Source organism: Neoarius graeffei, chromosome 3, assembly GCF_027579695.1.
Source record: "Neoarius graeffei isolate fNeoGra1 chromosome 3, fNeoGra1.pri, whole genome shotgun sequence".
Taxonomy (NCBI): domain Eukaryota; kingdom Metazoa; phylum Chordata; class Actinopteri; order Siluriformes; family Ariidae; genus Neoarius; species Neoarius graeffei.
Genome location: NC_083571.1, coordinates 2,824,399 through 2,851,447, shown reverse-complemented (window position 1 = coordinate 2,851,447; position 27,049 = coordinate 2,824,399). Strand labels below are relative to the sequence as shown.

At 44.1% G+C, this 27,049-nt stretch overlaps 1 protein-coding gene across 4 annotated transcripts; it reads left to right on the top strand.

Annotated features, from left to right (window-relative positions):
* Positions 1–3,707: 3,707 nt before the first annotated feature.
* On the top strand, positions 3,708–26,427 carry LOC132883072 (zinc finger protein OZF-like). 4 transcript variants are annotated; one of them, XM_060916231.1, is made up of 6 exons: positions 3,708–3,771; positions 12,889–12,997; positions 13,321–13,384; positions 13,556–13,648; positions 14,405–14,524; positions 23,820–26,427. In XM_060916231.1, exons 2-6 carry the CDS (start codon positions 12,926–12,928, stop codon positions 25,061–25,063), a joined length of 1,593 nt encoding a protein of 530 aa, XP_060772214.1. In that variant the 5' UTR covers positions 3,708–3,771; positions 12,889–12,925; the 3' UTR covers positions 25,064–26,427. The 4 variants fall into 4 exon arrangements, with proteins under 4 accessions (XP_060772214.1, XP_060772216.1, XP_060772217.1 ...); XM_060916232.1 differs by lacking the exon at positions 3,708–3,771 and adding an exon at positions 3,784–3,947; XM_060916233.1 differs by lacking the exon at positions 12,889–12,997 and having other exon boundaries at positions 3,709–3,771.
* The last annotated feature ends 622 nt before the right edge of the window (positions 26,428–27,049 follow it).

Sequence of the window (27,049 nt, the reverse complement as noted above, 5' to 3'; positions counted from 1 at the left end):
AATGGATTTTGCAGAGAATTACACCTGCGAGGCACAGGATGAAGTTCAGAGTGCCCACTGGAACCAAACTCAAGTGACTTTGTTTACTTCAGTGTACTGGTTTCGTGGAAAGGTTACACTGCATGTTGTGATTAGCGATTATCTGAAACATGAGAAGATGGCTGTTATTGTCAACTTAACTTTGGCGAAGGAGCTTTAAAAGATGTCCAGAAAGCAGTTGTTAGAGAGCCCCACATTAAAAGGATAGTTCAGGATTTTTGACATGAATCTGTATGGCATCCCCATCAATAGTGTCGTGCAAACACACTGACTTACCCCTGACAGCATCCTGTGAGTCCAGTTCTTGTCCAGTTTTGGTCCAGACGAAAGTAGTCCGGCAAGTTTGTTGGGGTCACGAAAGTAAAACGTTTTTCGTCTCAAAACAGTATGTGTTCAAAAGAGTGATATATTTGCATCACAAAACCGTTGTCAAATAAAAAGTCAGACCTCGAAATCGCTTGGCACTATTTTCTCTCCCTTCTTATCACTGTGCGCTGCCGCCAGGTAACAGCCACGGCTGTTTCATTCATTGTTTCTAGTGATGGGAATTTCGGCTCTTTTTCGGGAGCCAGCTCTTTCGGCTCCCAAACGGCTCCTGAGATTTTATTTTTGATTTAATTGCTGCAATTAACTAGTTAATTAATTACATTATTATTTATATTTTATCAATAGGATGTTTTCCATTTTATTTTTTAGTTTTTGTAGCCGGGCGGCATGGTGGTGTAGTGGTTAGCACTGTCGCCTCACAGCAAGAAGGTCCTGGGTTCGAGCCCCGTGGCCGGCGAGGGCCTTTCTGTGCGGAGTTTGCATGTTCTCCCCGTGTCCGCGTGGGTTTCCTCCGGGTGCTCCGGTTTCCCCCACAGTCCAAAGACATGCAGGTTAGGTTAACTGGTGACTCTAAATTGAGCGTAGGTGTGAATGTGAGTGTGAATGGTTGTCTGTGTCTATGTGTCAGCCCTGTGATGACCTGGCGACTTGTCCAGGGTGAACCCCGCTTTTCGCCCGTAGTCAGCTGGGATAGGATCCAGCTTGCCTGCGACCCTGTAGAACAGGATAAAGCGGCTACAGATAATGAGATGAGATGAGTTTTTGTAGCCATTGTAAAGCTTTGTAAAGTATAGCAGTGTAACAATGTTCTAGCTATAGAAATAAAACTGACTTACCAATTAATAAATTATTTTCTCACAAACATAATGCAAAACTGTGTTATATTACCAATATAAAATACACAGAAGACATCAACTGTTTATCCTTTATGGCTTTATTTCACACTCGACCTTGAACAAAATGCCACAAAATAAATTATGAAGTATAAATCAGGCCTAAGAAACTATGAAGCAAAGTTGGAAATTATTTTAACAAACACAGAACAATGTGCAACAAAATATGTGGCACCTTGAGCGCATGTAAAAAGAGAAAAAAGTGCCGCACTCTGCTCCACCAGTAATGAGAAGCCGCTGGAACAGCAAATCTGCTCCTGTTATAATGACTGCTGTCTCGTTGTATACCGCAGATTAATCTGGCCGTGCCAAGGCGGTTGCCGACCGAACCTGTCAATTTATGAGCGACAATTTATATCATGAGCTTTAGGAATTCACGGCAACATAACAATGATCATGGTTGTCAAATAGACAATCATCCTTCAGCTGAGCTGAACTCTCTCTCTCTCTCTCTCTCTCTCTCTCTCTGAGGCACCTAAGGACAAAAAACTAATTCGGCTCCCCAACTCGGCTCCCACCGAAGAGCCGGCTCCTGTCGTTCACTTCAAAGAGCTGGCTCTTTGAACCGGATCATTCGCGACCAACACATCACTACATTGTTTACTGCTAGCAAAGTTAGTGACAACATGTCTGACTACGACGGTGAAATGTGAGCGGAGATTCAGCCACATCTTTGTTGCTACAGCCTGGATAGTCGCAAGTGCGCACCATTTTCACAAATATATTATTGTATAGGTTATAGAAGGTGATAAATTTGTCGCTGTTCTTGCTCTCAAATTAGCTTGTTAGCGCCGCTGATCTGAACTCCTAATCACTGCCAAACAATGGGAAAGGTGTTGATTCCTGCGCAGATGTCAACATGACAGCGCGCAGTGATACCGAGGGAGAGAAAATGGTGCCAAGCGATTTCGAGGTCTGACTTTTTATTTGGCAACGGTTTTGTGATGCAAATATATCACTCTTTTGAACACATACTGTTTTGAGACGAAAAACGTTTTACTTTCGTGACCCCAACAAACTTGCCGGACTACTTTCGTCTGGACCAAAACTGGACAAGAACTGGACTCACAGGATGCTGTCAGGGGTAAGTCAGTGTGTTTGCACGACACTATTGATGGGGATGCCATACAGATTCATGTCAAAAATCCCGAACTATCCCTTTAAAACTGTTCATTTCAAATAATTTCCACACATTCATTTTCCTTGTATAATGAACACTTTCATTTTCCCCGTGTCTGCGTGGGTTTCCTTCGGGTGCTCCGGTTTCCTCCACAGTCCAAAGACATGCAGGTTAGGTAATTGGTGGCTCTAAATTGGCCATAGGTATGAATGTGAATGGTTGTGTGTCAACCCTGTGATGACCTGGCGACTTGTCCAGGGTGTACCCCGCCTCTCACCCATAGTCAGCTGGGATAGGCTCCAGCTTGCCTGCAACCCTGTAGAACAGGATAAAGCGGCTACAGATGATGGATGGATGGACACTTTCTCATCTATAGACGTTAAATGCTTAACACGGTTTGACGATCTACATTCATACATATATTTTTCATTGAATTCTTCATTTACTGGACTTTAGATTGTACTGAGGGAGTTACATAGTGTTTTTATCAAAGTTTTTCATGACACTTAATAATCTGCCATGCGTGTCACTTTTCCAAGTCACATGAGTCTCATCTCATCTCATTATCTCTAGCCGCTTTATCCTGTTCTACAGGGTCGCAGGCGAGCTGGATCCTATCCCAGCTGACTACGGGCGAAAGGCGGGGTTCACCCTGGACAAGTCGCCAGGTCATCACAGGGCTGACACATAGACATAGACAACCATTCACACTCACATTCACACCTATGCTCAATTTAGAGTCACCAGTTAACCTAACCTGCATGTCTTTGGACTGTGGGGGAAACCGGAGCACCCGGAGGAAACCCACGTGGACACGGGGAGAACATGCAAACTCCACACAGAAAGGCCCTCGCCGGCCACTGGGCTCAAACCCAGAACCTTCTTGCTGTGAGGCGACAGTGCTAACCACTACACCACCGTGCCGCCCTGATTTTCAAATTGTCCTAGATAAAGTATTCCTATGAGAAATGGTTAAACTTTTGTGAGCTTTTCTTCTTTAGTTTCTTGTTACTTTCAGCAAAGGTAAATTGGAAAAAAAATATTTAACTAACAGCCTACAAAATAGACGCATTGTTACGCAAATAGGAAAATGGCATTCTGTGGCTGTCACGCGAGCCATGGTGTTTGGAAATATTTTTTCCCACTTTCCTCAAATAAATGTTATTATAATGTGTTTTATAGATATGTTTAATATCAGTTAGGTTTACTTCCTAAAGAAATGTTACCCTCAGTTCTTAGATTAAAAAACTGAGCAGCCTAGTCACACTGGAATGGCCCAAATAATTCTAATTACAGGATTCTCCAGCAGGCGGCGCTGTGAGCATTAACTCCGCCGTAAACTCACCACAGAAGAAGACGGGCTGGAGGATGTTTTTCCCCTCTTTGAATAAGGTAATCGGATAATTATCCTGAAATCATTCCTGAGTGTATTTTACATTAACATGCACTTTTTAATGTTATTGTGTGTGTGTTTTAGTGTCTTTACTCCGCTCTGCTTTAAACTAGCTGACCTGATTGGGTTCTCTGTAGGGGGTGAATCCAAAATGGCTTCCTCCTCCCTTCGAAGTGTAAGAGAGAGAATGAGAGAGTGGCGTATTCACCCTATGTAGTGCACTACAGAGTCACATAGGAGCCGTTTGGGATTCGGCCTTCGTAAAGCTGTGTGGTGCAGCAAGATGGCGAAGGTCCATCTCATTTTTAAGCGATTTGGTTTCATTAAGGAGTTAATTTCTTTTAAACATCACAGTAAACTGAGTTAGTTAGTTAGTTAGTTAGTTAGTTAGTTAAACACTAGTTAAATCCAGGTAATAAAGATGAAGCAGTTCAGATAGTTTAGCTATAGCCAGAGAGAGAGAGGAAGCTCTGAATGTCATCATTATTAAATATTATTATATTGTAATAGACTTTATTTCAGACAAAGTTGATATTTAATTGTTTTAATTTATTATTTGAAAGTTTAACACTAAACATGAGCGAAAGGAACAGCATCTCCCCCTCCCCCACTCTTGCAGCTTTGAAATGCAGAATTTTTAATGTAAAATGTCCAAAACCCTTCATTGTTTTTATTCATTTAAAATTAAGCATAACAACAAACCTGTCAGAATAACTGTGGCTGTAGTTTTAGAAGTTATTGTACACTTTAAATTCAGAGCGCTCATCCAAAAGGATGCATTTTCAGATTTACACTACATTAATATTATTTATCAGAAGCTCTTATCCAGAGTGGTGTACAGCACACCCAGAGCAGCCTGGGGAGCAGTTAGCGGTTAGGTGCCTTGCTCAAGGGCACTTCAGCGAACTTTTTGTCTCAAAGCTGCTTCTCTAATCTTTAGGCCATGGCTTCCCCCATGTGGTAGTTAAACTCCATCTAATACTGCATCCGAGTCGAGGCTGTAACTCGCATTCCCTTGCCTCCAACTACTAAAAAAAAAAACCCTTACAGAACTTGAAATTTCAACTCCTCAGTTATGCTAGCGACTGGCTACCAAGCATCCCAAATCCACCTGGACTCTGCTTTAGTGAAGGGCTGCAAATCTTCCAGAATGAACCCGGTGACAGCTTTGTGACATTCTGCGGCTTGCAATGGAGAACAGGTTGGACTTGGGTGTCTGACTTCCACTATCTGCTGACGAAGCTGTGACTGCTGCGTAACTGACATCGTCTCATTCATTATCTCTGCCACTTTATCCTGTTCTACAGGGTCGCAGGCAAGCTGGATCCTATCCCAGCTGACTACGGGTGAAAGGCGGGGTTCACCCTGGACAAGTCGCCAGGTCATCACAGGGCTGACACATAGACACAGACAACCATTCACACTCACATTCACACCTACGCTCAATTTAGAGTCACCAGTTAACCTAATCTGCATGTCTTTGGACTGTGGGGGAAACCGGAGCACCCGGAGGAAACCCACGCGGACACGGGGAGAACAGGCAAACTCCGCACAGAAAGGCCCTCGCCGGCCACGGGGCTCGAACCCGGACCTTCTTGCTGTCAGGCGACAGCGCTAACCACTACACCACCGTGCCGCCCTAACTGACATCGTCTGCGAGATTATTTAGTAACATAAATTAGAAGTGCTTAAAACTGATGCTAATTGTGTCTCTCGTTAATAACTCTAGACTTATGTTCATAATGATACCGAGTGTTACATTGACTTCATGAGGTCAAGACAATTCATTTTTAGTTTGGCAAATCTCATCAGCATTGGACCCGGGAGGCTACACTGAAGATGTAGGTGCAGAAACCGCTTTGCCAAGGCAGTCAAATGTGCTGCACTGCTTTAGATGTTGTACTTTTAAGTATGGCGTGAGGTTGCTGGTGTTATCTCCTTTAAGCTACAGATACACTACAGCTTGTGATGCTTTGTGATGGGTTATTGATGAAAATGAGCCATTTTGGTGACAATGCATGCTGACATACAGGTGAGTTAAAGTTGTGGTCACACAGCAGGTGAACACTTGACTGTCATGCTTTCATGCGCTCACAGGACCCAGTCGTTATGGGAAACACTTGATACTGACTTGAGTGTAATCAGCACGTGCATATAAGGATGCTGTTTTCACCGAGGCTTTGTGAAGTATAATCATTGTCACGCTTGTTTCTGGCTATGTTTATCACTCTGGTTAAATATTCTGCTTTATGTGACCCGCTGCTTTCTGTTTTGCCTTTAGTTTCATTTTTGTTTTGTTACTCTGACCTTGTGTCACATGTTTTTTTTTTTTTTTGTAAATATCACACCTGATAATAAACGCTCTACCGCTGCAGACCTGACAGAATACTTCACAAAGTCTCTGTGAAAACAGTGTCCTCCTATATGCAGGGCTCGAAATTCATATATTTTTTCACCAGCCAGCCGGACTAGTTACCTTCCAAAGTAACTCGCCAAACAGAAAATCAACTCGCCAAAATTTGTTCATGTATGAATTTTACTTCTGTCAGAAATAACACAAAAGAGAGTTGTTACCATTGTTCATGACTAATGTGCATTTATTTCAAGACCTGAGTATTTTGATACTGTTTTTTTTTTTTTGCACACTTTACAAACTGGCATTTGCTGTTCCACGTCCTCCTCGCGATATCCAAAAAAATGCGAGGTGACTGACCCCTTACTAGTTCTTTTAGGAATCAATTCGTCCGCTTCCATTTTTAATTTGTCGCTGAAATTGACAGAGCTTACACGGTAGCCTATGCAACACCAGCGATTGCACGAACTGAGTCAGCGCTGTAAACCGAAACTAGGAAATCTTCGCGCAAGTTCCTTTCAGCACCGAGATGTCGCCTGGGATTGGTTAGTGAGTGCGTGACGTTATTGGGGTTTTTTTACCCTTAGGCAGCCTCTCACATTACTACCTGAGGGACAGGGAGAAAACCACCGGAAAAGGTTTTAAACAAACGCAACAAACACGAAACAAACGCAAGTCGGCAGATGACCATAAAATACTCGATAGTTACGATATAATAATTATATGTATCTCACACAGAATTTTTGGAGATATATCAAGTATATTTGATATATCGCACAGCCCTAGTCTGAATCTTCGCTTCATATATATTTTTTATTTTCAACTAGCCAGCCGGGCTGGCTAGTGACAGGAATTACCCACCAAATGACAAATTAAGTCGCCTCGGGCGACCGGACCACCGCGAATTTCGAGCCCTGTATATGTGTACTGATCGTGCTCAAATCAGCGTCCCATAACGACTGGGTTCTAAGATCGTACACAATATGATCTGAAGGATGCTCGAATGCACGGATCCCCTGGACAAGGGGAGCAGCGCAGCGAGGATCATGTTTTTTGACTTCTCCAGCACCTTTAACACCATCCAGCCCCTTCTACTGAGAAACAAGCTGCAGGAGATGGAGGTGGACACACATCTGGTCTCCTGGATCACAGACTACCTCACCGGGAGACCACAACACGTCAGGATCAGGGATGGCATTTCTGACAGCAGCACGGGGGCACCACAGGGGACTGTGCTCTCTCCAGTTATGTTCACTCTCTACACATCAGACTTCAAATACAACTTGGAGTCTTGCCACATGCAGAAGTTCTTGGACGATACTGCGATTGTGGGCTGTGTTCATGATGGACAGGAGGAGGAGTACAGGAGCCTGCTACAGGACTTTGTGTTGTGGTGTAAATCCAACCACCTGCAGCTGAACATTGGCAAAACAAAAGAAATGCTTGTGGACTTTAGAAGGTCCAGGCCGACTCTGCAGCCAATCTCTATTGAGGGGGTCGATGTGGAGATGGTCAGGACCTACAAATATCTGGGTGTACATCTGGATGACAAGCTGGACTGGACAGTGAACATTGATACCCTCTACAGGAAGGGTCAGAGCAGACTTTACTTCCTGAGGAGGCTCGGGTCCTTCAGGATCTGCCGAAAACTGCTGCTGATGTTCTACCAGTCTGTGGTAGCCAGTGTCCTCTTCTGTGCTGTAGTGTGTTGGGGAGGCAGCATTAAGAAGAGAGATGCTGGACGGCTTAACAGGCTGGTGAGGAAAGCTGGCTCTGTGCTGGGAACTGAGCTGGAGTCCCTTACATCAGTGGTGGAGCGAAGGGCCCTGAGCAAACTGCTCTCAATCATGGACAATGTTCACCACCCTCTGCACAGCGCCATCATCAGGCAGAGGAGCTCGTTCAGTGGCAAACTGTTGTCCCTGCCCTGCACCACGGACAGATTCAGGAAGTCTTTTGTTCCTCAGGCCATTAGACTGTTCAACTCCTACTGGCTCAGCAAAAATAAGACTCTGTGACTCTGCTGTACTCAGGACTAGTTACACTGCTCATTTCATGCCCATTGCACTTTTCTGCTGCTTACATAGATGTACATTATATGCATAGATGGGTATACAGTGGTATGCAAAAGTTTGGGCACCCCTGGTCAAAATTGCTGTTACTGTAAACAGTTAAGCAATGGGGTGTTCACACGGCACATATTTGCATCGATGCTGCACCGATGTATTTTGTTGCGATATATCTTACATCGGTGTAAATTTTGCGCAGCGTTCACACGTCACAAACCTGCTTACTAGAGAGAAGCGTGTTAGCACCGGTGCAGCCCCACTTGCGGTCACACGGCAGTTTCTGCGACCGTGTTATAGTAGCAAAAACTATTACTATCATTTCCTTTGATAGTAATAAAGTTTTGATATTTCCTTTTATTACTATCATTTCCTATCATTATTACTATCATTTCCGATAGTAATAATGCGGAAATGAAATATGCGCATGCGTGAAACTGTACTTCTTTTTCCCGGTTGTCATGGCATCACCAAGCGCCGGGAAAACAACGTGGATGAAGACACCAGTGACACCAGTGTTGCCAGATATTGCTGACGTTTTCCAGCCCAAAATATGTTCAAATCCGTCAAAATGCACTTAAAACTGCCAAATCTGGCAACACTGGAAGACACGCAGTTCTGTTGTTGTTGATATTCGCCATTTTGGAAGCGCAAAATACCAGGATGCAAGTTATGCAATGCCCGTATGTAATCAACTCTCCTCACGCGTAGCGAGTCTACCCCTGTAGCGGTCAGACGTCCCATTTTATATCGGTGCTGCCCCGCAAACTAGCATTTACTCCGGAGTAAATTTCTTAAACCACCTCCCGAGCAGGGTTAGATTTGCACCGGTTTAAGCAGCTTTCAGGGGCTACACCGGTATAACTTTGTACCGTGTGAACGCTCTACCGGGGCAGCCCCGGTGCTACACCGGAGTAAAAGTTGCCGTGTGAACACCCCTCAAGTTGAAGATGAAATGATCTCCAAAAGGCATAAAGTTAAAGATGACTCATTCCCTTTATATTTTAAGCAAAAACAGTTTTTTATTTTCATCTTTTACATTTTCAAAATGACAAAAAAAGGAAAAGGGCCTGAAACAAAAGTTTGGGCACCCTGCATGGTTAGTACCTAGTAACACCCCCTTTGGCAAGTATCACAGCTTGTAAACACTTTTTGTAGCCAGCTAATAATCTTTCAGTTCTTACCTGGGGGATTTTCACACACTCGTCCTTGCAAAAGGCTTCCAGTTCTACAAGTTTCCTGGGCTGTCTTGCATGCACTGCTCTTTTGAGATCTATCCACAGATTTTCAATGATGTTTAGGTCAGGGGACTGTGAGGACCAGGGCAAAACCTTCAGCTTGTGCCTCTTGAGGTATTCCATTGCAGATTTTGAGGTGTGTTTTGGATCATCGTCTTATTGTAGGACCCGTCCTCTTTTTAACTTCAACTTTTTTACAGATGGTGTGATGTTTGCTTCCAGAATTTGCTGGTATTTATTCGAATCCATGCTTCCCTCGACCAATGAAATGTGTCCTGTGCCACTGGCTGCAACACAACCCCAAAGCACGACTGATCCACACCCATGCTTCAGAGTCGGAGAGGTGTTCTTTTCCTGGAATTTGGCACCCTTTTTTCTCCAAACATACCTTTGCACATTGTGGCCAAAAAGTTCTATTTTGATTTCATCAGTCCACAGGACTTGTTTCCAAAATGCATCAGGCTTATTTAGATGTTCATTTGCAAACTTCAGATGCTGAATTTTGTGGCTAGGACGCAGGAACGGTTTTCTTCTGATGACTCTTCCATGAAGGTCATATTTGTTCAGGTGTCGCTGCATAGTAGAACAGTGCACCACCACTCCAGGGTGTGCTAAATCTTTCTGAAGGTCTTTTGCAGTCAAACAGGGGTTTTTATTTGCCTTTCTAGCAATCCAACGAGCAGTTCTTTCAGAAACTTTTCTTCATCTTCCAGACCTCACCTTGATCTCCACTGTTTCTTTTAACTGCCATTTCTTAATAACATTACAATCTGAGGAAACAGCTACCTGAAAACACTTTGCTTCATTCTTGTAGCCTTCTGCTTTGTGAGCATCAATTATTTTATTATTCAGAATGCGAGGGAGTTGCTTAGAGGAGCCCATGGCTGTTGATTTTAGGGACAAGTTTGAGGAGTCAGAGAATTTATACAGCTTTGAAATCTGCATCATCTGACCTTTCCTAACGAAGAATTTGAAAAAGCCACAGCTCAATAAGCTAATTAAGGTCTGGAACCTTGGTAAAAGTTACCTGAGAACTCAAATGTATTGGGGTGCCCAAACTTTTGCATGGTTTTCCTTTTCTTTTTTCACTCTCCAATTGTACAAAACAAAAATAATACACAAATCTTGCAGAAAACGCTGAAAAGAAATGTGTCGTCTTTACCTTTATGCCTTTTGGTGATCAGTTCATCTTCTGCTCACTTAACTATTCGCAACAGACATTTTCAGTAAGGGTGCCCAAACTTTTGCATGCCACTGTATACAGATATTTGTAGGTAAGCCGATATGTTGTACTTTACCTTATTATATGCTTTATTATTATTATAAATTATTAAAAATTATTTATTTATTATATACTGTTATAATGTACCTATTTACATACTTATTTATATGTTATACATACTGCTATATATACTAATTTAATATTTATATATTAACTTATTATATATCGTATACTGTCACTACTACTACATGTATTTTATGTACTGATATATACTTTAACTATGCCTATCATGTAATATACTATGCTTTTATCCATTATAATGCTATTTAGTTTTGTATTGATCTTGTGCAATGCGGAAATGTTACTGGATACCTTGAATTTCCCTCTGGGATTAATAAAATATCTATCTAATCTAGTCATCTGTAAACGTACTTTTCAAGTCTCGGCGAAGGTTAGACTATGCTGAGCCGTAAGCATTGGGGGCATGGATTCGAGACAAATATATCTCGAGGCTCGATGAAGTTTCCCTGAGCTTCAGGAATATTCCCAGACCCATCTGCGAGTATTCGCCGCTTAGTTTGCGATGAAAACACCACCACCAAATTTCAATGCATGCGTTGAAAATTTTCACAACATTTTTGGCCACTCACAAAGTGGAGACACACTAAAAAACAACTCCAGAAGTGCAGAGGACATTCGTTGTGCATCGCATGATCGGTGGCAATGCAAACAATTTTTCGTCGTCAAGTATTCACAAACCCATGACAAGCTGTAGTGTGACCAGGGCCTTACATGCAACCGCCTTTTACATATGTTGCATTTAGCTGCCTTTTCATTAAATATAGTCAAGTGAGCCCACACCTTTGAACACTTTGCCTTGTCAGCCATGACTGGAGAGTGCAGAATGATGCTTGGCATTTGAAATGGTTCAGGTTAGGGTTAGCCAGTCAGAGACATGTGAATGCTTTTGCCCCGCGGAGCAGAGCATTCCTCCCACCCCTCCCACGGATTCAATCTAGCAACCTACCATTTGAAAATGGCAGCTTTATTAGAATGAATTAACGTTGCATAAATACTGGTAGCAGCACGGTTTGTTCAGGATCTTTTCAATATTTTGGTACTGACTAGTTAGGAACCAGTACCAATTTAATACCGGTTCTTGATACTAGTGTTGTAGTACTTGAGACCAATCTCAAGACCACTTTTTGAAGGTCTTGGTCTCATCTCAGAATCGACCACATTTTTACTCAGTCTTGTCTCAGACATAGAGGACTCAGGGTTTTATTTCAAGACCACAAGTGCAGGGATTTCATTAAATTGCCTGTGCATTCACTGATTTATTTGTTGACATTGTACTGTGATCGGATGTAAAATTTCTTGCTTCAAATGTGACCAATAATGTGACTCATTACTAATTTGAAATTTTTTCTTCCTGGTCAAGGCGGTCACCCCATGTCTCACACACACTGATTTGGTCCTGATCTTGACTCAGTCTTGCCCTGTCTTGGTCTTGACTTGATCTTGATACACTTTGTTCTTCAGCATGTCTTGGTCTTGGTTTAGATCAGGGGTGTCAAACCTGATCCATAAAGGGCCGTGTGGCTGCAGGTTTTCATTCCAGCCATGCAGCAGCACCCTGATTTGGCTTATTCAATCAACTGACACACCCACCCTTTAATCAAGGGTGGGTGTGGCTGCAAGTATTTGACTGTGTGAAGACAGTTCAGTTGATTGAATGAGCCAAGTCAGGTGTGCTGCTGCATGGCTGGAATGAAAACCTGCAGCCACAAGGCCCTTTATGGATCAGGTTTGACACCCCTGGTTTAGATGGTCTTGAATACAATACTACTTGATACCCATCCCTGGTGCTACTACGTTTGCTGTTAATGCTGTGGGCAACCACACTGATTTGATGTCACTCCATAAACTGGGAAGGAACTTATAGTTGAGAAGACTACCCCAAGATGATGAGTAGAAATTTCAAGTTGAGGGTCTGTTTTCTTTGGCGTTTTCTGATTGGAGGTTGGGAATTACAGCTCATGTGAGATTGGTGAATACAGCACACAAACGGGTTAAATGTCAGACTGTAGGTTTCACCCTCAATATTGATTCCTGCTGTCAGCTGCTGGAACTCACCCCATTTTACCTCAGAAACCAAGGCTACAACAAATTTTTTGATTAGTGTATGAGTGCATTTGCTCACAGAAGATTCGAGAGTTTTGCTTATCATCTTCCAGAATCACAACTCTTTAGACCTTGTAATTAAACCTCATCATGGAATCAGCAGAAGTCCATCTGTGTTCTTCCAGAAAACCTCCACACACTCCTGCTTCTGCTGGCTCACAGGTAACGGTTATCCATATGAGTGGAATCATCGGTTTTAATTTTTAAAGCTTTGAACAACAGAATATTGGAACCTATGAAGGAAATGATTCCAACAACCCTTACAAAACAGCACATAGGTTCATTAAAATCGTTTGATGTTTAAAAGATTTCTCCAGTTTTGTTAACATTCTTCTGTTAATCAGCCTCCATCCCTTGTAACATGCCTGCTGTTCTACAATCAGAGCAAACCAAAGTTATCATAGTCTCCTTAGACAGGATGCTAAGGATGGATAAGTAGCAGTGGCTTTCTTTTGTAAGCAACTGTTGTTACTTTTGGTCATTAGGTTTGTGGAGATGTACAGCAAAATCATGTAAAAAAGGAAGAACCTGAAGATGAAGGCTACCTCTGTAAGTCCACAGGACACAGTCATTACAGTCCAATCTGTTGATCAGTATGACCGTTTTAACGAGACATTATTTATGAATAATCCAGCCGCACATCACTGACTTGTCCACGTTTTAGTTTTGTAGTTCACATTTGGACTTTTAAAATGCAATATATGTTTGTTGGAATTTCAGGTGGAGGAACATCAGTCTCTGTGGGACACATCACACCTATGAACCAACAGAAAAATGTAAAACAGGAAGAACCTGAAGACGAAGGCTATCTCTGTAAGTCAAAAGGAAACATTACAGTCCAGTCTGATGCTCTGTAGCACATTTTAATCTGACCTAGACTTAATTTGTGACTGAACCAGCCCGACATCCACATGTCCAATTAAAATTTGCACTTTATATTAGTGTTCAAATAATGAAATCAAATAATTTCAGGTGGAGGGACATCAAGCTCTGTGGGAAACAGCAATCGTGAAACAGAAACATCTCATCTCATTATCTCTAGCCGCTTTATCCTTCTACAGGGTCGCAGGCAAGCTGGAGCCTATCCCAGCTGACTACGGGCGAAAGGCGGGGTACACCCTGGACAAGTCGCCAGGTCATCGCAGGGCTGACACACAGACAACCATTCACACTCACATTCACACCTACGGTCAATTTAGAGTCACCAGTTAACCTAACCTGCATGTCTTTGGACTGTGGGGGAAACCAGAGCACCCGGAGGAAACCCACGCGGACACGGGGAGAACGTACAAACTCCACACAGAAAGGCCCTCGCCGGCCCCGGGGCTCGAACCCAGGACCTTCTTGCTGTGAGGCGACAGCGCTAACCACTACACCACCGTGCCGCCCATAAACAGAAACATGTTTAAAAAAAAAAAGGAAAACTGTCTGTAAGAGATCAGGGTGTATTCGGGTCCAGAACAAAACTCTTTTAATCTTTTTATTTGTGACTGGACCATTCCTTCAACTCTTGTTTCCTCCTTTGTTTTCAGAGTTTTATTTAATACCTTTCAAATTAACTAATTTCAGGTGGAGAAACATCAGCCTCTGTGGAAAATATGGACCAAGAGTATGGAATGTTTCAAAAGATGCCCGTAAAAGATGATGAGTCTGAAGATGAAGACTATTTCTGTACAACACCAGTCTCTGGTTAAGTAACACTGACACTGTAACACTCATTCAAAATGCCTTAGCATCAATCACCATGTCCTCCTGGTGGTCCAGTAGTGGATTGCGAGGATGTAATTTTCACTGCTGATGTGGCCTTTTATAGGGTCTTGTCATGGCAGCTTCCACTCAGGAAAGATTTCTGTCTTGGGTGATAAATCATTTGTCATCCACACCCACATCACCTTCAGCAATGGTGGTGGCTGTTGCAAGGAAGTTAAAAAGTTCAGCTGAGCTGAGATCATCAGTGTATTTTTGCCTTGTAGTCAATTCAGTAGGTGAAACAGATCATCCAAGATAAATGAAGGCAGTAAATGTTGTCATGCTTGTAAGGAAGGTGAGGTGTAGTGATGTAGAAGGTTGTCAGTTATACAGCCCTCATCACCAATGTCTCCTTTCACTTCACATGGTTTTCGCCTTGCTGAGAATACATTATCATTATCGGTGAAGGTATTCTCACTTAATAATTATTTTACTTCAGGTTTTACTATTTTCGCTTATTTTTAATTTTTTTTTGTCAATTCAATCTCTTTCACTATAGACATATCAAAAACTAACACTTTTGGGGGCTCGTGTGGGAAAACAGATAGGTTATGATCTGTCTGTACTAAAAGAGGTTGAACTGACAAAGTATGATCTCGGAATGCAGACCTCTACTGCCAAGAAGGTTCTGCCTCATGGATCTGGGAACAAACAGTCACTGATACAGATGCAGCTGTTCAGAAAAGTTTCTCAGTTTATTGTTGGAAAAGCATGAGTATATATTCACATTCAAGAGTGTGTTGTAGCTACGTGATTGGATGATGATTGAAGCTAAGTTATCGGTGATGAAACATTACATCACTGGTTTTATACTACACTATTTTATGAAGGAAGAGAAACATCAGGCACCATTACATCACCTGTCAGGATCATAATCTTATGAACCAAAAAAGAAAGACATTGCTGGTCAAAAAACCTTTGAGAGAGCAGAATGTGCAAGTGAAGATAAATCTTAAGGATTTAACGAACCAAAACAAGGAGCAATCACACCAGCCTGTATCAGTTTCAAGCTTCCAGCCATCTGTCCATTTTCTCCCGCTTATCTGAGGTCGGGTAGTGGTGGCAGCAGGCTAAGCAGGGTATTCCAGGCATCCCTCTCCCCAGAAACGCTTTCCAGTTCCTCCTTGGGGATCCCAAGGTGCTCCCAGGCCAGATGAGATGCATAATCTCTATAGCATGTTGTGGGTCTACCCCCAGGTCTCCTCCCAGTCAGACGTGCCCAGAAAACCTCCGAAGGAAGGCACCCAGGAGGCATCCTAATTAGATGCCTGAACCACCTCAGCTGACTCCTTTTGACATGAAGGAGCAGCAGCTTTACTCCGAGATCTCTGAATGTCTGAGCTCCTCACCCTATCTCTAAGGGTGAGCCCAGCCACCCTAGGGAGAAAGCACATTTCAGCTGCTTGTATCTGCGAGCTCATCCTTTCAGTCACTACTCAAAGCTCATGACCATAAATGAGGGTTGGAATGTACTAGATTAACTGGTAAATTGAAAGCTTTGCCTTCTGGTTCAGCTCCCTCTTCACCACAATGGTCCGGTACAATGCCTGCATTACTGCAGACGCCGCCCTAATCCACCTGTCCATCTCACACTCCATTTTACCATCGCTCGTGAACAAGACCCCAAGGTACTTGAACTCCTTCACTTCCAGCAGCAACTCATTCCCCACCCGGAGGGAGCACTACACTGTTTTCTGGCAGAGAACCATGGCCTCAGACTTGGAGGTGCTGACTCTCATCCCAGCTGCTTCACTCTTGGCTGCAAACCGTCCCAGTGCATGCCGAAGGTGATGCTCTGAAGAAGCCAACAGAACCCCATCATCTGCAAAGAACAGTGATGCAATTCTGAGGTTCCAAAACCAGACACCCTCCTCACCCCACTGTGCCTTGAGATCCCATCCATGAATATCACAAACAGGATCAGCGAAAAGGGGCAGCCTTAGCAGAGTCCAACACCCATGGGAAATGTGTTTGACTTTGTGCCAAGAATACGGACACAATTCACACTTTGGTTATACAAAGACTGGCTGGCTTGTAGCAACAACCCCGATACCCCATACTCCCGCAGTGCCCCCCACAAGAGCCCCCGGGGGACACAGTCATAAGCCTTTTCCAAATCTACAAAACACATGTCAACTGGCTGGTCATACTCCCATGAACCACCCAATAACCTGCCAGGGTAAAGAGCTGGTCCACCCCTGATGGAATCCGCATTGTTCCTCTTGAATCTGAGATTCGACAATCGGTTGGAGCCTTCTTTCCAGCACCCTGGAATAAACTTTCTTGGGGATGCTGAGCAGTGTGATACCGCTATAATTGGAGCACACTCTCCAGTCCCCCATTTTAAAATGAGGAACCACCACCCTGGTCTGCCACTCCACAGGCACTGTACCCGACCTCCAGGCAACACTGAAGAGGCATGTCAGCCAAGACAGTCCAACAATGTCCAGAGCCTTCAGCATCTCAGGGTGAATCTCCTCTATCCCTGGTGCCTTGCCACCAAGGAGCTCCTTGACTACCTCTGTGACCTCTGCCAGAGATATGGGTGAAGCTTCCTCCGAGTCCTTAGACTCCACCTCCTCCATGGAGGAAGTGTAGGACGGGTTCAGGAGTTCCTCAAAGTGCTCCTTCTGCTACCTGACAATATCCCCAGTTTGGGTCAGCAGTTCTCCTCCCTGGTTGCGCACAGCCTGAGGCAAGCCCTGCTTCCCCTTCCTGAGTTGCTGAACGGTTTGCCAGAACTTCCTTGAGGCCAACCAAAAGTCCTTCTTCATGGCCTCCCTGAACTCCTTCCACACCTGCGTTTTTGCTTCAGCAACTGCTGAATCTGCAGCCCTTCTGGCCTCCCAGTACCTGCCTGCTGCCTCAAGGGACCCCTGGGCCAACCAAGCCCAAAAGGCCTCTTTCTTCAGCTTGATGGCTTTCTTCACTGCCGGTGTCCACTAGCGGGTTCTTGTACCACTGCCATGACAGGCACCGTTGATCTTTTGCTCACAGCTCCTACCAGGTGCCTCTTCAATGGAGGCTTTGAACATGGGTCAATTCAGATTCCATGTCCCCAACCTCCCTCGAGATGCATGAAAAGCTCTTCTGGTGGTGGGAATTGAAAACCCCACAAACAGAGGACTCTGCCAGACATTCCCAGTTCACCTTCACTACATGCTTGGGTTTGCCAGGTCTGTCCAGCAGCTTCCCCCGTGCATAAGCATAAACATGTTGCATGCAAAAACATGATGCATGTTGTTGCATTAGCACAAACAACAGTCAGAGTTGTCCTCTTAGTGACTTGCAGTCACATAGACGCTACCCTCTCATTCTCTGGGGAGAACTCCAACACAGTGGTGCTCAGCTGGGGACTTGTGAGTATCCCCACACCCACCCGGCGCCTTTCACCAGTGTTGTAGTCAAGTCATTACACCTCAAGTCTGAGTTCAGTCTCAAGTCTCTGGTGTTAAAGTCCAAGTCAATTTTGAGTCGAGTCCAAGTTGAGTCCACTATTGATCCGAGTCAAGTCTGAGAACAAGACTCCAACTGCACCATTTGACATTGACTGTTGCTACTTTTATGTGAACTGTCTCTGCTACTGTGTTGGACTAATGTTACTGCTTGACTGACCCATTTTAATTAATAGGCTACAGATAAAAAGCTTATTCATCGCTTAGCAAGCCTCTTCTCCGTGCTTTCACGGAAGGCGGTCACATTTCTCTGCCTCTCCCTCCCCTAATCTTTCCTGCTTCTGCTGTCTTGTCTATTGTCTGCTTTTTGAGAGACCCTTTCTGCATTGCTCTTCAAACCAAAAATCATGGATTTGATAAACTGGTCTCTTCACGCAATTAACACAATCTTCTCGACGAGAAGCCTGGGTTCGGGGGAACCAGCCTGTCCTGCCGGAACGTTCGCAGCTGGCTATATGATGGATGCGTGGGAGCGGTGGCGGGTCGTGTGCCTGGCGGTTCTTTCTGTGGAGGACATTGAGGATATCTACCTATTCGGAACCATGATAACAGGACTTTTGCTGATTGGATTAGGCATTGCCCTGGTGTATCGAGGAAATCAGAAAATGGTGACAGCTGTTCAAAGCCCCATAAAGCTGCCCGACATGATTGAAGCGGTGGGCAGAGCTGTCGGCACTCAGACTGTGGCTATTCAGAACTTGAACCGCACTGTGGATTCCATCTTGGAGAAGTTGATGGCTTTGCAAAGGGAAATGGATCAATTCGGGGGCCAGCATGGACAGGCAGGGTAGTCAGAAAATGTACACGTCTACCCGTCTCAAGTCTAAACAAATTCCAATCTTATCTTCGGCTCTCTTGGCCAAGGCCGTTGCTGTGGTAACAACTCCCCCTGAAGATCACTGCAGTCAGACTCTCTCTGTCCCCCCCTCCCCTTCCCACGGTCGCCATTCTTACCCCTAGTGTGTCAAGTCGGTAAGCGCCGTCTGGCTGCAGGACCGGACTGCTTGTCTGCGCTGGGTTACCTATACCTATCTGCCTCCCCCTTACCCCCCTTACCCCCCTTCCCTGATTGCCCCCCTCCCTCCCTCCCTCCCTTCCCCCCCCTCGAGTCCTGAGTTGTTGTAAAGTGTACTGAAAGTGTACTGTGTGTGTGTGTGTGTGTGTGTGTGTGTGTGTGTGTGTGTGTGTAATTTGTGCTTATGTGCTGAGGTGTTTTTTTTTAAATGTTCCCACACTGTGTGTCCCTAGAAGCATAGTGTGGGGGTCGTTTTTTTTCTCCTCCTCTTCCCTCATGTCATTCTGTATTTTTCATCCCTGTCTTCCTGTCCTGTCTACCCTATGTCAATTGTATGTTGTATATGTACGAACAGGTTGACGGCTAATTTCGTTGGTGCATGTGACTAGTGACAATAAAGGGCTTATCATCATATCAACAGGGCAATTAATGTGTGAGAGAGTTAACACTAGCTCGTTCATCGGTCAGCAAGCAAACCCCCCTATCAACAGGGCAATGAACATAGTATGTCACTTCCTTCTCTGGTTGTAGTCTTGCCAAATGATGATTGAAGTTCGAGGTTGTCCTTGTCGTTTCCTTGATAGCTCTTCTACATATGGAGCACATAGCAGTGCATTTTTTCCTACTGCACGAGAAGTCTGTATAAAGCCAAGTGGACAATCCTAGGGGTGTTCTTTCCAGGCAATTTAGTGCCATTAACATTAGTTTGTTCCTGAAAATAACATATGAACAATTTATTATGGCATGTTACAAAAAATTAAAGAAAAAAATCAGAGTCCTCATCTCCAGTTTGAGTCCAAATGCAGTTAATGCAGGAGTCATTACTGCTCAAGTCAAATTCAAGTCAGGAGTGTTTAAAATTAACGCACGAGTCGGACCTGAATCTGAGTCCTGGAGTCGAGTACTACAAGCCTGGGCAACTCTGGAAAAGGACAGAGACCAACCCCTCTCCAGGAGTTTGGTTCCATAACCAGTGCTATGTGTGGAGGCGAGCCCAACTATATCTAGTTGGTACCGCTCCGCCTCCTACACCAGCTCTGGTTCATTCTCCACCAGTGAGGTGACGTTCCACGTCCCAAGAACTAGTCTGTCTTGCCGAGGACCAGTACGCCCAGTCTCCTGCCTTTGTCTGCTACCTGGCTCATGATGCACCTGACCCTAGTGCCTCTCCTTGCGATTGTTTAGCCCACATGGCTGCAGCTCCATGTAATTTCTTTGGGTTGTGCCCCGCAGAACTCCATGAACCAAGGCCTGGCCACCAGACACTCGCTGGCAAGCTCCCCTCCCAGGGCTGGCTCCAGGAGGAGGCCCCGGTTTCCTGCTCTTGGGTGAGGTGCTCCAGCTCCTACTTTGCCATTTCATCAGGGTCTGTGAATTGCTCTTAGTCTGGCTCTTACCCTGGAACCAGTTTGCCTCAGCAGATCCTACCAGGGGCGAATACTCCTGACAACACAGCTCCCAGGATCACCAGGACACACAAACCCCTCCACCATATTAAGGTGGCGATTCTTGGGAGGAGAGTTTCAAGCATGCCAAAACACACATCTTTATTTTACAGTTTCCAGCATGCCAAACATATTTCATCACCCATACAGCTCAAAAGCAGGATGTTGGATAAAAGTTTGAAGGGTGCTGAAACAGTAGTTCTGCTAAACCTCATTGAAATATTCTTTGGAGAAGAGGTAGGCTTTATTTTGGAACATGTACATAGGAGTGAAATTATTTTCTTTATATATCCCAGCATGTTAAGAAGCTGGCATCAGAGTGCAGGGTCAGCCATGATACAGCGGCCCTGGAACAGAGAGGTTTAAGGAGGGCCCAACAATGGCAGCTTGATGCTGCTGGGACTTGAACCCCAACCTTTTGATCAGAAACCCAGAGCTTTTAACCACTGTTCCACCACTGCAGAGTGGCCTACTACCCTCACACAACCTTGGGAATAATTTTGGCATGCTAGTTCTCTCCTTGAAGCGGAACACTTAGTTCAGTCACACTGCTTGTAGACCTGTCAGGCTATGTGTCTGCCTAAACTGAGAGAAAAGCTGTCATATGGTAACAAATAGCAATCTGTTAGATTATATTGCTTGCATGTTTATCTGCACACAACCCCTAAACCTATGAGAAGATTTTACTTCCATGGGTGGTGGGTAGGGTATTAGGCAGAAAAAGAAAATTACCAGTCAAAAATAATATTTTATATAATCCTGATGAGCGCCGCAGGCGCGAAGTCCCTCTAGGGGGGTCTGGGGGCATGCCCCCCCAGAAAATTTTTGAAATTTAGACTTCATTTCCTGCATTCTAGGACATTTTCAGGGTGAAATGGCGTGTAATTTTTGATCAGAAATATTGCATATTTTTACTTTGTATTTTTTTCAGTTTCACTCCTGAATGTATCAGATGTATGTATGGTGTTTGATTTGGTAACAAAAGTGAAAAGAAAATAAACAACAATGAATTGTATATAATCTTTTGATCTAGTTACAGTATTGAATAAAAAAAACCCCAACAGTATTCTATTTTACGTGGCACAAATTAAATCACAGAATGTCTGTCACTGACTGTCATCCATAATATTTTGACCAAACTACTCAAAAATTAAAATTAACTTTGAAAGAACGGGAACTGAGTTTCTTTGGTTTACACAAAGATTACAGACGTCTAGGGGCCTGCAAGAATCGGTCTGCTGCTGCATCAAAGTCAAATTCCTGACGATCTAACTTTTCGTAGCTTTGTCTGATAAGCTGCTCCAGCCTAACTATACTTAATTTTGTTCTCAACTTGGTTTTGATCCTGTTCTGAACAGAAAAGACTCGCTCAGCCTCTGCATTGCCAACAAGCACACATATTGCCATTGACATGAGGTGAAACATGCTTGGATGGAGCCGCTGATTTGGCATGTTTGGACCTCCAAATATCTTCATCATGAGCTGAGTTGGTCTTGCAAAATGACCCTCTTCCTACCATTCATCATCACCATCTGTTGAGAACCTGTTCTGGTATACTAGTCGCTTGAAGACAAGAAATTCTCCTCTTGCCTGTCTGAGGGTCGCTATCCCAATCGATCGGACGGCGACCCCCCCCCACATGGGGGGGCGCCTCCGCGGCTGGAGGCTCGCAGGCGCCCGCTAGGCGCCTCCGTCCTCCTAAACCCAGATGCGCCTCGTGCCTCTCAAGGCTCTCTCCCCCGACCTCCCGACACGCGCCTCCCGCGTCACGCCGTGCGAACGCCTCGGCCCACCCCCCGCGGACGCGCGCGGCTGCCGGTGGATCCTTCCACTCTGGCTGCCCGTGCGCGCCCTGGACTGGGACGAGACGGGGTCGCGGCCACGGGCGCGAGAGGCTCAGGCTGAGGCCGGGGGTCGGAACGACGAGAGGCGAGGGGCGGCCTGAAGGGGAGGGCCCCCTCTCCTTTTTTCGAAAACCCCATCCGAATGCGACCTCAGATCAGACGAGATGACCCGCTGAATTTAAGCATATTACTAAGCGGAGGAAAAGAAACTAACCAGGATTCCCTCAGTAGCGGCGAGCGAAGAGGGAAGCGATGAAATATTCTGATTTTTCATTTCAAGTTTTCAGTATTTTTCGTATTAAACTGTGTTTCTTACGATTTGTAAATGATGGTGGAACAACTGGATTTATCGGATGACATGTGGGAGTATTCATGTGCGAAAATTTTCGGCATTATCGTCCGTTTCAGTATCCGTCTGTGTGTATACTTGCCCGTTGAAATCGGCAATCGCCCGTCAAATTTACGGGTGGATGGGTCTCTGCCTAATACCTTAGTGGTGGGCATTACAGTGGTGTAAAGGAAAAGAGAATGTACTCGTGGCACTGGTTCCATGTTTGAGCTTAAGTAAGGGGATATTAACTTTCTCTCATACAAGAAAAAATATATTCCTCAGAAAGCACTTAGCCAAAGGGTGGTCTGTAGGTGATCTCCATGTGTTGCCTCTGCACCCTATATGCACCCAGATCCTATCACTAGCTCACTTCATAGTTGCTTTGGGATGAGTATTACACGTGGACATTGCTCTCTTTTAAGGGGGATTTTCTGACATACCTCTGGGTGATTTTTGTACTTGGACATTGTAATCCAGTATGTACTTCATTCCAGCATGGGTATTACCCCTCCTCAGTTACATCTGTGGAATATTAGGTTATGCATTTATTCCCTGTTCCTTAATGCAAGGGAAGAAGTTATGACGCCTGGGAGCCTCAGACAAGTCATAGCTCAATGAAGAGCAACTGTTCAACTGGGAGAAATTACCTGGAGAGTACTTGTAGATGTGTCTTCAACCACACATGAAGTGCAGCACTCTAAAATCTCTGTTTTAAACCACGCCCAACAGACTTTCTGTAGATCAAGCCAGCACCAGCTGTAGATCATGTAACAAAAAGATTTTAGAGCGCGAAGTCTCATGTGTGATCCAGTTACTGTTGGTGACCCGCTGCTACAGCTGAGCAAGCACACTTTGCATTTTCTCTGTGGAAATGCAGTCTAGTTCTTTCATGGTATCTCTTATAATCTCCAGTAACATATTACTAGAGGACATCATTTAAATAAAAAGCTTATTCACAGTGCTGGCATTGTGTGACCTAGCCACTGCCTGTGCATTTTCACCAAAAGTTAGCTTATTCTCTGTCTCTGATCATGCATAATTCAGAGTTTGTTTCATTCATACTCCTTTTTTAAAAATAGTTTAAATATTTTTGTTCTTTTTCCCCAAAGTTTTTTTTTTTTAACACTCTTCATTTTCTGCCCCAGAAATGAGTGATGCTGAGTTTCGAGTCTTCTCCTGCTCCTGGTGTTCACTTTCGTATACATCTCAAAGTTACCTCTACAACCACATCAGAAGATGCCACTATGAGGAATATGAGAGACTGATGAAGTCAGGAGACATACAAAATCAGGAAAATGTGATGTCCACAGATGGCTCCAGTATTCCACGAACAGTCCCTACTTCCCTCAACAGTAATACAACTAATAAGCAAAAGCAGAAAGTAGTCTATGCCTGCTCACAGTGTATTAAGACTTTTACTAACCAGAAAAGTCTCCTACGACACCAGCAAATTCACACAACAGAGAAACCCCATCAATGCAGACAGTGTGGCAAGAGTTTTGCCCATCACAGCTTACTTCAACGACACCACCACATTCACACCGGAGAGAAGCCATATCAATGCTCGCAATGTGGGAAAAAATTCAGCCAGCAAAGTAATCTTCAAAAACACATGGGAACTCATACAGGAGAGAAGCCGTACCACTGCACTCAGTGTGGGAAGAGTTTCAGTCAACGGTGTAATCTCCAAAAACACTTAGGCATTCACACCGGAGAGAAGCCGTATCAATGCTCTCAATGTGGGAAAAAATTCAGCCAGCAGGGTAATCTCCAAAAACACCTGGGCATTCACACAGAAGAGAAGCCATACCACTGCTCAGTGTGTGGGAAGAATTTTACAACAAAGAGTTATCTCCACACTCACCAGTTAATTCACATAGAACAAAAGCCTCATCTTTGCTTACAGTGTGGAAAGGGCTTTATTCGAAAGCACGATCTCCAAGTACACCAGCACATTCACACAGGCGAGAAGCCGTACCACTGCACTCAATGTGGGAAAACTTACACTCAACGCAGCAGTCTTCAAAAACACCTGGACACTCACACGGGTGTGAAGCCATATCATTGCTCAGAGTGTGGGAAGAATTTTACAACAAAGCGTTATCTCCAAAATCACCAGTTAATTCACACAGAACAAAAGCCTTATCTCTGCTTAGAGTGTGGAAAGGGCTTTACTCGAAATCATGATCTCAAAGTACACCAGCGCATTCACACAGGAGAAAATCTGTATTACTGCTCGGAGTGTGGAAAGAGCTTTATTAGATATGCTACCTTCATCTATCACCAGAAATTTCACATAACAGAGAAACCAATTCAGTGCTCTCGGTGTGGACGGAGATTTACCTATTCAGGAGCACTTAACATACACAAGTGCTCCAACAAGGAGTAAAGGGGACATATGAAAAACTCACTTTTCAGTGCTTGTGCACATATAATTGGGTATCTGGAGTGTCTGCCAACCCACAAACTGAAATAAGGCAACTCGGTCAGTTTCGTTTGGGCTGTTGAGATCATAAAACATGCGATCCAACAAAATCCCCTTCTTACATACAAAGGGGCTCTCATTAGAATTATACCTCCTTGCATCGGAGGGTTTGTTTTTTTTTTGCTGCCCTGGACCCACTAGCATTATATAAAAGCGAGCTAAGAAAAAGACGAAGAAACCTTTATTCGTCACATGCACACTTCAAGTACAGTGAGATTCATCCACTGTGTTTAACCCATCTGAAGCAGTGAACACACATGTGCACACACACCCAGAGCAGTGGGCAGCCATACTATAGCGCCCAGGGAGCAGTCAGGGGTTAAGTACCTTACTCAAGGACACTTCAGCCCAAGGCTGCCCCACGTCAACCTAACTGCATGTCTTTGAACTGGGGGGGAAACCAGAGCACCTAGAGGAAACCCACGCTGACACGGGGAGAACATGCAAACTCCACACAGGAAGGCCCCCACCGGCCGCTGGGCTCGAACCCAGAACGTTCTTGCTGTGAGGTGACAGTGCTAACCACTACACCACCGTGTTGCCCCAAGAATGGGAAGTGCTCTGTTGTTGGTTACACAGAGCAACACATCCTTACATCGACCCTCCCAGCCTCAGAAGATATAAGAGCTGAGTAAATGTAATATATTTTTGATGGCAACATCCCAGGTACAGTCCGCAAAAATCTGTTTGTATATAGTAAGCACTGTTTTTCCAACTTGGGCTAGTACAATGCAGGATTGGCAGTGAAAGTTTACCTAAAAGAGGGATCAGTGCAAACTCACTGTTAGGGCAATTAATCAGATTTTATTTTCAATTACATTTTTGGCTTCCAACGTTTCTGTAAACAAGATAATTTAGATAAAATGAATATTAGTACTGGAGCCAATTCTCGAAAAGCTGATGTATCCAAAGTTTGCTGCACCCCCATCATTATTAAGTTTGATGATTTTTTTCCCCCCATGTTCTTGGATTTCTGAAATTTATATTTTCAAACCATTACCTGTTTGGGAAAGTGTCCATTCAATTCTAATTTGGACAATTTATATAATAGTGTATAGCACAATTAGGCAAAAAAATGAAGTGACCACATGTGTCATTAAACTCTTTTAACAATGCTTCAAGTATGTTTTTGTAATTTATGCCTTAAGAAAAGAGTACAGTATTCCTATATAAATATAGAAAGTATAAAAAGTTTGAACAAAATAAGTGAAACATGCATAAATTTAAAGAAAAGTTGGATGCTGATGGGATGAAATGGTCATGATATTCTTTGCTTTATATTTTTATATTTATTTTCCAAATACATCTGCAATTTAATGCTTTGTGTATTTGCATAAATACATTCTTGTATGAATAAAGTAACAACCATATTTTGAAGCTGTGATCATGTTTATTTTAAGGTTTATATTGCATTCCGCTTTCACATTCACTAAAACATTTGGCATTGCCTGCCGTTTTATGCACTAATCTTGTACATATCCATTCACATTTGGCTGCAAGTGCCAGTAATTATCTGCCACAAATTATCTGTTGCAGCTCTCCTCCATCACCTGCAATAGCCAAGCTTAATCAATTTTCACATCATTCTGAATATTCATGCCAATATGAGTGACAAGGAAGGTGACAAAAAGATTCCTGGTGGACCTTCCATTCCATCCATCCATCTTCTACCGCTTATCCGGATCCAAGTTGCGGGGGTAGCAGCCTAAGCAGAGCAGCCCAGACTTCCTTCTACCTGGCCACCTCCACCAGCTCTTCTGGGGGAATACCGAGGCGTTCCCAGGCCAGCTGAGAGATGTAATCTCTCCAGCATGTCCTGGGTCTGCCCCGGGGTCTCCTCCCAGTGGGGCATGCCCAGAAAAACTCCCTTGGGAGGCATCCATGGGACAT